Source organism: Corapipo altera, unplaced genomic scaffold, assembly GCF_003945725.1.
Source record: "Corapipo altera isolate COAL_440 unplaced genomic scaffold, ASM394572v1 295, whole genome shotgun sequence".
NCBI classification, from domain to species: Eukaryota; Metazoa; Chordata; class Aves; order Passeriformes; family Pipridae; genus Corapipo; species Corapipo altera.
Genome location: NW_020884936.1, coordinates 3290183 through 3301717, shown reverse-complemented (window position 1 = coordinate 3301717; position 11535 = coordinate 3290183). Strand labels below are relative to the sequence as shown.

At 45.8% G+C, this 11535-nt stretch overlaps 1 protein-coding gene across 2 annotated transcripts in view; it reads left to right on the top strand.

The window, feature by feature from the left end:
* ALMS1 (ALMS1, centrosome and basal body associated protein) overlaps window positions 1–11535 on the top strand; it is a 45050-nt gene that overhangs the window by 27450 nt on the left and 6065 nt on the right. For both annotated transcript variants that reach the window (XM_027660529.1, XM_027660528.1), the window contains 3 exons: window positions 5322–6954; window positions 7791–7916; window positions 9723–9893. In XM_027660529.1, coding sequence (XP_027516330.1) covers window positions 5322–6954; window positions 7791–7916; window positions 9723–9893 — 1930 coding nt within the window. The remainder of the gene's footprint in view (window positions 1–5321; window positions 6955–7790; window positions 7917–9722; window positions 9894–11535) is intronic.

The window sequence follows — 11535 nt, the reverse complement described above, 5'->3', positions numbered from 1 at the left end:
AAATTGACCCTTCTTAAAAAATCCACCTTTCCTAAAATCCACCTTTCCTTAAAAAATCCACCTTTCCTAAAGTTCACTTTTCTTAAAAAAATCATATTTCCTAAAGTTCACCTTTCTTTAAAAAATCCACCTTTCCTAAAATCCACCTTTCCTAAAATTCACTTTTCTTAAAAAATTCACCTTTCCTAAAATTCACTTTTCTTAAAAAATTCATATTTCCTAAAAAATTCACCTTTCCTAAAATTCAATTTTCTTAAAAAAAATCATATTTCCTAAAGTTCACATTTCTTAAAAAATCCACCTTTCCTTAAAAAATCCACCTTTCCTAAAATTCACATTTCTTAAAATTCACATTTCCTAAAGTTCACATTTCCTAGAAAATCCACCTTTCCTTAAAAAATCCACTCCTCCTAAAATCCACATTTCTTGAAAAATCCACCTTTCCTAAAAAAGAACACCAAACCTCAAATACAAAGCCGGAGACCTCAAACCTTTTCTTTCCCCCCCCCCAACTTTCAACTTTTGTTTGATCCCAATTTTGGCCCTAAAATGAACAAATATTTCCCTTGATGTGACTCAGTGTCAGCTGGGAATTGTTTTATCCCGATTTAGAGCAGGAAAATATTCACCACAGTTTTGCAATTCCAAGAAATCAGTTCAGCAGCACCTTGTGCTTTGATCTCCAAAACAGTTTTGCTCTGCAGTGGTTTTAATTTGAGATAAAAACCAGTTTAAATTCGCAGAGTGAAGGTGACTGAGGTGGGTGGGGTTTTTTTTTTTGTTTTACTTAAGATAAATGTATTTTTCCCCTCCAAGCAAAACAACATGTGAAAAATACAGATTGTTAAAAACCATTTCACTGGGGAAAAAAAAAAATAAATTGCAGCCAGAGACAAAATAATCTCCTTTAAATTGAAATTGGAAAGTGGGGTTTAAAAATACCTGTTGGATTTCTGGAGCCGAACTGCTGCGTGAAAGAACAGAGATTAGGAGAAGATATTTTCCTTCTATGAAACTTTTTAAGGCTGAGAGAGACAAACTGTTCCCAGCACTCCAACAAACAATTCCTTCAGAGGAATAAAATCTGTTATTTGAGGTGCTGGATGTTCTTTGGGAAAGTTCAAACTCTCGTTGTTTTTTTTTTTATGGGGGACAACTCGAGGAATCTCACGTGATATTTTAGTGATATTTTAGTGTTGGAGCTTGTCTGTGAAAAGGGGAAGGAGCAGGACAGCTGAGAGTTCTTCCCTGAGATCTTTTGCTTGTCGGGATTTTCCATCTTGAGGATTTTCCTGCTTGTCTTGAGGCAGTTGAGGATCTCTGGGAGATGTTTGTGACGAACGCCTGGAAAAGGAGCTTTGTCGGGAATTCTCGAGTTCTGGCTGAGCGGAGTGTTCAGGGAGGGGACAGGGACATGTGCAGGGAAAGGGGCTGCAAATGTGTCCTCAAGCGGCTCAAAAAACATGGAATGTTCGATAGGAACAGGCTGGGAGAGCTGGGGGGGTTCCCCTGGAGAAGAGAAGGCTCCAGGGAGAGCTGAGAGCCCCTTGCAGGGCCTAAAGGGGCTCCAGGAGAGCTGGAGAGGGACTGGGGACAAGGGATGGAGGGACAGGACACAGGGAATGGCTTCCCAGTGCCAGAGGGCAGGAATAGATGGGATATTGGGAAGGAATTGCTGGCTGTGAGGGTGTTGAGGCCCTGGTGCAGGTTGGACAGAGAAGCTGTGGCTGCCCCTGGATCCCTGGAAGTGTCCAAGGCCAGGTTGGAGCACCCTGGGCTAGTGGAAGGTGTCCCTTCCCATGGCAGGGGGTGGAACTGGGTGGTCTTTAAGGTCCTTTCCAACCCAAACCATTCCATGATTCCATGAAATACTCTACTCATGCTCTTACACTTTTCTAATAACTAAAGCTTGGCAGAAATGCTTGGGAATAAGTGTCAAAACATGGAACTCTTGACATAGAGGATTTTTTCCTGAATTTCCTGCTGACTCTTCCTACAGAGCTGAATTGGTCACTCATGGAAGAAGAAAGTGCCTTGGGCTTCCTTAGGGGGAAAAGGAGCCCAGAGCTGTGGATTTATTAACTACAAATGCTTTGGGATTGTCCAGAGATGGGTCTTGGGAAACTAAAGAGCAACTGTGTGCTATAAACCTGTTGGTGATGGAGGGAGAGGGTGCCAAGACATTCCTGTGGATTGGAAGTTGTGAAGGTGGGGAGGCCCTGGCACAGGTTTCCCAGGGAAACTGTGGCTGTCCCTGGATCCCTGGAAGTGTCCAAGGCCAGGTTGGAGCAACCTGGGCTAGTGGAAGGTGTCCCTGCCCATGGCAGGGGGTTGGAACAAGATGATCTTTAAGGACCCTTTCAATCCAAACCATTCCATGACTCTATGATTTGGTTGGGAGCGGGTTGAATCCCAGTGGATCTCGTTTCTGGGGTTCCTGGTTTTGCAGATCTCTCCCAAGGATTTAGGGAGGGTGTCCCCTCAGTCAGTGTCCTCTGGCATGTGGGTCTGAGGTGCTGAATAATTGCAGGAGGGTGTTTGGCTCCTGTTCTGAGCTGGAGGGAAAGGAGGGATGAAGCACCTCTCCTATGAGGAAAGGCTGAGAGAATTGGGATTGTGGACTGGAAGCTGTGAGGGTGGGGAGACCCTGGCAGAGGTTTCCCAGAGAAGCTGTGGCTGCCCCTGGATCCCTGGAAGTGTCCAGGGCCAGGTTGGAGCAACCTGAGCTAGTGGAAGGTGTCCCTACCCATGGGTTTTGAGCTGCTAAGCATTAAACCTCCCAATTAAACCTCAGAATTTCCCTCCTAAATTCAGGACCCTGAATTACCCCACCTGTATTTCCAGGGTGCCAAATGCTCCCCATTACCTTTCCCTCTTTGCACCCCCCCCCTGTTTTCTTCCACTCTCTTTGCTGTATTTTTCCACTCCTTGTGCTTTCTCACTTCTTCAGGAAGTTCAAGGAGTTGTAGCTCTAAATTTGCACTGCAAACTCCTGTGGATCATATGGCACCCGGCTCATTTTTGGAAGGATGACACATAACAGGCACAATAAAACATGTGAAAGGCTCGGGGAGATGAGTTTAGAGCAACTTCTGTGCTTGCTTTCGGCTGTGGGAGTTGCTCTGTGTTACTTCAGGCCGTTGAACTGGCACGTGGTTTAGGGAAGGGATGTCTTGGGATCATCCCTGTGCTTGGAAACAGCTCTGCTTCCGTGTCCTTCCCACAAGCCCTCCTTGTCCATCTCCAGGAAATTCAGGCAGCCAAATAAACTGATTGACAGGTTTAACACAGATAAAGGCACCAAAAAGTGGAATAATGATCCGGCCTTGGCTGGAATATTTCGCTGCTGGAATCACATCTGGGATGTGGAAAGGCTGGAAAATCCTGGTGTGGAATTCTGGTTTATTTAGAGGAATGTGTTTGGCTGATTTTTTTTTTATTGCCAAATCCCAACTAGTTGATGAGGATAAAAGCATCCAGGGAGCTGTGTTATTAATGGAATACACTGTTGCTGCTTCCACAGTTGTTGCAATCTCTAGGAAAAATAAATAAAGCCTAAATTTTGTTTAGCCTAAATTTTGTTTAGCCTAGATTTTGCTTTTTTTTTAAAAAAGATAATCTTATCTGGCCCATCTCCCTGGCAGTACAATGATCTCAGATTTGCACCTCAATGGAAGTGTTGGAATTTTAAATGACACTTAAATGGAAAAAATTCTGTCCACGCTTAAAATCCCGGAATCCTTGAGGTTGGAAAAGATCTTGAAGATCATCAAATCCAACCATCAACCAGCACCCTCATGTTCTACCACTAAACCGTGTCCTCAAGTGCCACACCCACATGATTTTGGAACACTTCCAGGGATGGGAACCCCACCACATCCCTGTTCCAGTGCTTGATAACCCTTTCCATGAAGAATTTTTTCCTAATATCCAAACTAAACCTTCTCTGGTGGAAGTCGAGACCACTTAAGAGGTTCCCTCGTGTTTCCTGGCATGGAGTGTGCAGGATAGTGTGGAATTTTGTGTCAGGGATGGGAATACCTGTGATACCTGTTTAATTAGTGCATGTCAAAGTGAGGGGAAGCTCAGCTCGGGTGGGTCATTCCCTGAATTTGCTCCAGGGGGAGCAAATCCAGTGATTTTTGGATCAATACTGACATTAATAAATTGCTGGCAGTGGTAACTTCAGGTTTTCCCACATTTATTCCCGGTTTCTCTCTTTGTGCTCTGAGAGTGGCAGGATTTCTGCATGTCTGGGGTGTGGTTTTTTATTCCCTTCTTTGGAGTGTGGCCTTTAATCTGGAGATATTTGCATTTCTTCTCTTCCAAACCTCTTCCCCTCACCCCAGGCAGGTGAGGTGCTAAAAAGATCCACTGCCAGCACTTGGGAGCTTCTGTTGGAATTAGAAAAGGCTTGGAAACAAAAGTGCTGTCCAGCCCTCCCAGCTGATCTCTTCACGTGGGGTTTCAAATGTAGGGAAGCTCCACATGTGCTACCATCCCCCAAAAAACCTTTGGTGTGGGCTGATCCCCCAGCCTGGGCAGCAGGGCAGGGGGGGATTCTGCCCCTCTGCCCCTGTCTCAGGTGAGACCCCCCTGCAGAGCTGCTCCAGCCCTGGGAACAACAGCACAAGGACGTGGAGCTGCTGCAGAGAGTCCAGAGGAGGCCCCGGAGCTGCTGCCAGGGCTGGAGCCCCTCTGCTCTGGAGCCAGGCTGGGAGAGCTGGGGGGGTTCCCCTGGAGAGGAGAAGGCTGCAGGGAGAGCTGAGAGCCCCTTGCAGGGCCTGAAGGGGCTCCAGGAGAGCTGGAGAGGGACTGGGGACAAGGCATGGAGGGACAGGCCAAGGGGGAATGGCTTCCCACTGCCAGAGGGCAGGAATAGATGGGATACTGGGGAGGAATTCCTGTCTGTGAGGATGGGGAGGCCCTGTCCCAGGTTGGGCAGAGAAGCTGTGGCTGCCCCTGGATCCCTGGAAGTGTCCAAGGCCAGGTTGGACAAGGCTTGGAGCAACCTGGTCTAGTGGAAGGTCTCCCTACCCATGGCAGGGGGTGGAACTGGATGATCTTTAATGTCCCTTCCCATCCAAACCATTCCATGATTCCATATTTGTAACAACCATCAGCCAAACCCACATGAGCTGATTTCGCACCGAAATGATGATAAATGTTTAATTAGTCCCTCAGCAGATGAATTCCATCCCTCCCTGATGACAGGCTGCATTACTGACAGCTCTCCTCTTCCTCGGAATTCTCCCATCCAGATTTTGGTGAGGGTGGGAAGTTTTCCACACAACCTCTGTGAGCTGTTCTCTGTTTTCCAGGATCCCTGGGTTTGTGGTTTGGGAGCTGCCTCTGAGTGTCTCCATAACCAGGATCAGGACACTGAGCGTTTCAAAGCTCCAAGATTCCCAAGTGTCAGACACCCCCAGCCCACCAGGACTTGGGAGCTTTCAGAGCCCAGCTCAGGACAAACTGTGCTGTTCCACAGATCTAATCCCTCCGATCGCTGCCTGCTGAGGGACATGCAGCTGAAATCCTGGAATGCTGCTCCTGGAATGCCTGTGTGCAACCAACACCCAACATCTGCACCAGACCACTCCCACAGCATGGCTGAACTTTACCCACCACTGGAATGGGATCCCTGTGCAATGGGGTCTGATGTACAGACAGAATTCCTTGTGCCGGCTCCGAAGGTGCTGCCGGTAGAGAAGAGCTCGGAAGGGATGGGAAAACCGATCACTCCCATCACCTTCTCATCCCAGAGATACCTCCAGTCCCCATTGGGTTCCCAGGCACTGGGAAACAGCTTCTCCAGGGATGGGTTGGGTGGGATCACACCTTTGGATGTCGACTCTGCTGCCACTGGGGAACAGAGCCATGACACACAACACTGGGAAGGATCTGGGACTTGTCCTGCAAGTCCAGTGCTGGCTGGCTCCATGTTCCAGGAGGTTAATGCTGCAGATCAAGGCAGGGTTCATCCCGTCTCTGCTGACAGGGACAGAGCTGGAGTTTATCGGGACACAGACTCTTTGTCAGCTCAGGATTCTGGGAGTGTCCATGCTGGGAAAAGACAGACTCCCAGTGCAGAAAAATGTGATTTTTTGGCCCAGGATGTGGATGAGTTGGGCAGGCAGAGGGATGTGGGGTTCAGTCAGGAAAGAAATCCATTCATTGAACCCCATTCCCTGAGCTCTTCCCAGCAGGAGAAGAGCAACTCTGGCCACATCCAATTCAGTGAGAGCTTGGGAGGTTCAGATCCAACAGAACAAATGGATTTACTCCAGGGTCGGAGCGAACTGGGAGAAGAGAGGAAAAGTCCTGCTGAACCACCTCTCATTCCAACAGAGGTTGGGAGGGACCAAGTGGAGGCATCTCACCATTCACCCCCAGAGGAGGTTTTATCCACCACACCTGCAGCTCCCTCCTCACCAACCAAGAAATTCCTGTCCTGTGTCCACATCACCCTCTCCTCCAGGGTCCGTCACGTGGAGCTGCCGAACGTGAACGCGGAAAATGGGATGAAAGTGGGGGATAAACGCGAAGTTAAGACTCAGTTGAAAGCTCCAGAAGATTTAAGAGAAGCTGCTCCTGAATTACCACCTGCTGACCTTATTCCAGAAGGTCCAAGATCACCTTTCCCAGTGGCTTCAGCAGATCCCAGCCAGGCGTTTTCCTCTGGGCAAGAACAAAGCAGTGAGAGACCTCAAGTCCCTGCTCTGGGATCAGGGGGCTTTATTCCCAAGAATATCTCCAGCTCTGTGCTTCCTGCAAAACCTGGGAGGAGGACTTCAGATGCTGCCACTCAGATCACCACAGAAGGTCCTGAGAAAACCACCTTTTCAGCAGAAATTTGTGTTCATCCCCAAGAGGATGAAGGTGCTGCCCAGAAACCACCTGAACTTCCCAAAGTTACATCCCATAACGAGATTCCCCCCTTCCCAAGGCAACCTGGTGAGCAAATTCCTGCCTTTTTTATATATATACTTTAATCTGTTCAAGTTCAAGACATTTTTAAGTATTAAAAACCAAAAATAAACTCATTTTTTGGTGGAAGTAACGTTTTTGAGATATTTTGGATGTGTAAAGTTACTCATATGGGGGAAAAAATCCAACCCTTAAACTTGGGTTTTTCAGTTTTGTGGGAAGGGATTTGTATGGATAAAGTTGTGATTCAGATCAGGTTTATCTAGAACTGAGTTTAGTGTGTCCTATAACCTCAATTTTTTAATTAAATCTGATTTAGTGATTAAATTTTCTGACATTTGTGTGGAGATAATTTGATTTGAATCGCTGCTTGGAGTTTATCAAGAGATAAATCTAATTACTGGTTTGCTCTCTAGTCAAGGTAATACAAAAAATAAGAGGAAAATATGCACAGTCCTGCTTTTATTAAAAAATAGAAAAATAATAGAACAATTTTAATAAAAGAATTAATAAAATAGAAAAATATGCAGGGTTTTTAATCCCTGTGGACAGAGGGACGTGGATGTTGCTCAGTGGTTTTCCACACCAGTGGGAGCTGGGACTCTGATATCTCAGCACATCGATTTTATTGACTTGAGAGACAAATCCATGCTCCTTTAAATTTATTTCCTTAACCATGGATCAACTGGGAGCTGTGTGGGTACAAGAGGTCTTTTTTTAAGTCACAAATTTCATATTGAATAGGTAAGAAAGCTGGTTTTTTCGAGGTTAGTGATGGTCAACCTCCTACCTTTGAATGGGTATTAAATAATTCAGTTAATTAGATAATTAAATGAAATAATAGTTGCAATTTCTCCCCACAGCTCAGCCTTTGCTGGTGCCATACAAACCTTCTGGAAGCACTGGGATGTATTATGTTCCTTTCCTAAAAGGAGGAGCCAAAATGTCTCCAGTTGAGTCAGAAACCAGTGGTGGGAGCTCTCACTCAGGTACTTATTTACCTTGGATTTTCCATGTGTCTGTAATCCATGGATGTAACCCCAAGGTGCACAATTCCTGACTGCTTTGCTTCCCATTCCTTGGATGAAAGGGATGTTATTGCTCCATTCTGGCAGTGAAAAAAAAATAACAAAGCTTAATATTTTAGCTTGATAATCCTTTCTTTTCCTTTGGGAATTACTGCTCAGTTTGGATTCTTCCCAATCCCTGCCAGTTCTCCCGGATCACTTGGGCATTACAGGTTTTATTTGCGGGTCGTTTGCTCTCAGAGCTTTTTAAATATCCAAAGTTATTTGATCCAGATAATATTCAGAGTTCATCTTGGAGATGACCAGTTCCTGAATTCCTGGCAGCTGGAGCCCGAGGGAGTAGGTTGAGACAACATTCCAACCACAAATCGGGATTGGGATGGTTCAGGTGTCTGTGCTCTTGATCTTTTCCAAGTTTATCTGGTGACACACGTCCAAAATGAGAGAAACAAATGTGATGCAAATCTGTTGTTTTGCAGAAATGAGGATGCCAGATATAAAAATGCCACATGCAAATGAAGCAGTGGAAGGTTCTAGGAAAGTGGAGGGCAGGATTACAAAACAAAACTTGTTCTTCCACCTCCCTGCTGCACTCAGGGTTCTCAGCTTGGGAGCAGGAGCTGAAGGAATGGAGGGGAGTAAATCCCACCTGCTGGGATTGACAAGGATGAGGAATCAGGGAGGGCAGTTTGAGGTTTCTGACATTATGAGACAGTGATAAAATCACGGAATTGTGGAATGGTTTGGGTTTAAAGACCACCTAATTCACCCCTTGCCATAGGCAGGGACACCTTCCACTAGCCCAGGTTGCTCCAGCCTGGCCTTAGACACTTCCAGGGATCCAAGGGCAGCCACAGCTTCTCTGGGCAACCTGTGCCAGGGCCTCCCCACCCTCACAGCCAGGAATTCCTTCCCAATAACCCACATAAATCTCCCCTTTTCCACTATGAAGCCATTCTCCCTTGTCCTGTCCCTCCATCCCTTGTCCCAAGTCCCTCTCCATCTTCCTTGTAGGCCCTTCAGGCACTGGAAGGCCCTGAAACCTCCTCTTCTCCAGGCTTGAAAAATCCCAATTCCTTCAGCCTTTCCTCATAGGAGAGGTGCTTAAAGGACCATCCCCTTCCACTATCCCAGGTTGCTCCAAGCCCCATCCAACCTGGACTGGAACACTTCCAAGGCTGAAGACTTCACAACCTCTGGGCAGTGATGTCAGGAAAACTCTGCTACTGCTCTCCTGAATTCCTGTCTCGGGGGTTACACAGACCCATTCCAATCTCCCAGTTGTTCTCCATTGCTATTCTGAGCTTGGAAAACAGACATTTACATCAGGCAGTGGAAATGGCTGGAATTTTAATGTGAGCAGGAGGGAGTCCGGACATTCCAAGTCCTGTGTCTGCTTCCAAGCAGACTTGTTACACTCATTTTTTTTTCTGTTCTTCTCTAAGTACAAAAGGTAAAATTTATCTACTTCTCAGGGAAGAATTTTGTCTCCAAAAACAATGTGAGGCAATCCCTGCTGCTGCTGTGAGTCCCTAGGGATCATCATGGAACCATGGAATGGCTGAGTGGGAATGCACCTTAAAGCCCATCTCATCCCACCCCCTGCCATGGGCTGGGACACCTTCCACTATCCCAGTTTGTTCCAAGCTCCATCCAACCTGGCCTTGGACACTTCCAGGGATCAGGATTGTTGGTTAGGTGTGGAATTTCTGTCTCTGTTTTTCCAGCTTCCCTTTTTTCCTCGTCATTTTGGCTCTTTCTCTGCAGGGTCCAACGATGCTCCTCCTCCAAGGTTTCTGACCCACGTGCCTGGTTTGAGGGATGAGAATCCTCCAGGAAGTGCAGCTCTCCAGCAGAAAGAAGGATCCCACAGTAAGAGGGCCAAACCTAAGCTGGCCTGGGCTGAGGAGCAAAGGATACCCCTGGAAGATTCTGCAGGTAGATTCTGTAGTTTTAATTTCACATCTGTTTTCATGCACGAGAAAGAAATGGGAGATAAACAATTATATTTCAGGATCCATGGGATGTTCCTGATGGGCTGCCAGGAAGTGCTAAATTTGACTCAGTTTTCTCTTCCTCATCTTTCTGCTTCTCCCTGACTCCCAAAATACAGGTTGCTCAGAGGGATTGTGGATTTTCCATCCCTGGAAGTGTCCAAGGCCAGGTTGGAGCAACCTGGGCTCATGGAAGGTGTCCCTGCCCATGGCAGGGGGTGGAACTGGATGATCCTTAAGATCCCTTCCAACCCAAACCATCCCATGATTCCATGAAATACTTGGCCATTAGTATTTGTCAACATTCCAGTGTCTCCTGGGCTTATTGTAGAAAATGCCAGGAATTCCCTGGTAAACAAAATGACTCCATGTTGGGATGAGGGTTGTGTTCCTGCCCACAGGCATCTGATACCTTGTGATGTCACGTCAGGAATCTCTGTCACCTTGGTGTTTGCCTGAATTTTAACTGGATCTGCTGCTCTCTCTTCCATCCTTCCATCCATTAACTTTGTTGGATGATATTCCTGAGGGATGAAGGTCAGGATTTTCCTCTGGAGTGGCCACTTCATTTGTTGGGAATGCTGACAAAATGGAATTAGGCCGAGCTGACTGGAGGGTTTGACACTTTTATCTCGTGACAGCAGCTAAAATTAGTCCTCATGGACACTCTTTTTGTACTAAACCTGATTTTTGAGTGGCTGATAAAATTCCTGGAATCTGAGCAGGGATGAGGATTTTTATTCCTGGACAGAGAATTGCTGAGTGATTCCTCAAAGCAACTCTTAATTCCTCAGAGAAGATGTTTATTGCCTGGCACAGCATTTTGATTTTAATTCTTTAATGACTTTGATCATTTTAATGCTTCTCTTCAAGGAGGGTTGTTTTTTTTCAGAGCTTTCCTTTTCACCGTGGAGGGATTTTGGTTTTTCCAAGGATAATTTTTATTTGCAGCAGAAAATTTCCAGTAAGGCTGCAACACCAATAACCTGGAGAAAAATGAAAGGGGGACAAAAATGCTCCTATAAAATTAAGTAATGTTATTTTCTGCATTTTTAATTATTAAAAAAAATATTTTATATTTTTTATTATTTGATGGTCTGAAAACCCAGGTCAGAAAAGAACTGTAAGGAGAAATTATATTTGATTTAAACCAACCAGTGCAGTTGGAACTTAAAACAGGTTTTCAAAAGACTTGAATGTCTTAAATCTTCCCTGAACTTCTTCAACTGTATTTTTAGATGGTCTAATAAAAGATTACCTCAACCCACAGAGCTTGTCTAGAGTTTAAAATTATCCAAGTTATGTGTGTTGTTTTTTTTTTTTTAATGAAGTTTCTCTGTATAAACTTCTTTTTATTTTTTGCCTGTTTACATTCCTTCCAGTTGATTGGGAACTTTGCAGAAGTCCAGGAATAGCAGAATTCTGCCTGGTATTCCCAAGCCTGAGCTCATTTGTCAGGAGGATTGTGGGGGAAGCTCTTGCACAAGTCCATAAACACTGACCTTGTATGGGAAAACAAATTCCAGCGATTCCAGACTTGGTGGGATTGGGAATGGGAACGTTGTCCACGATCTTGACGTTGCACC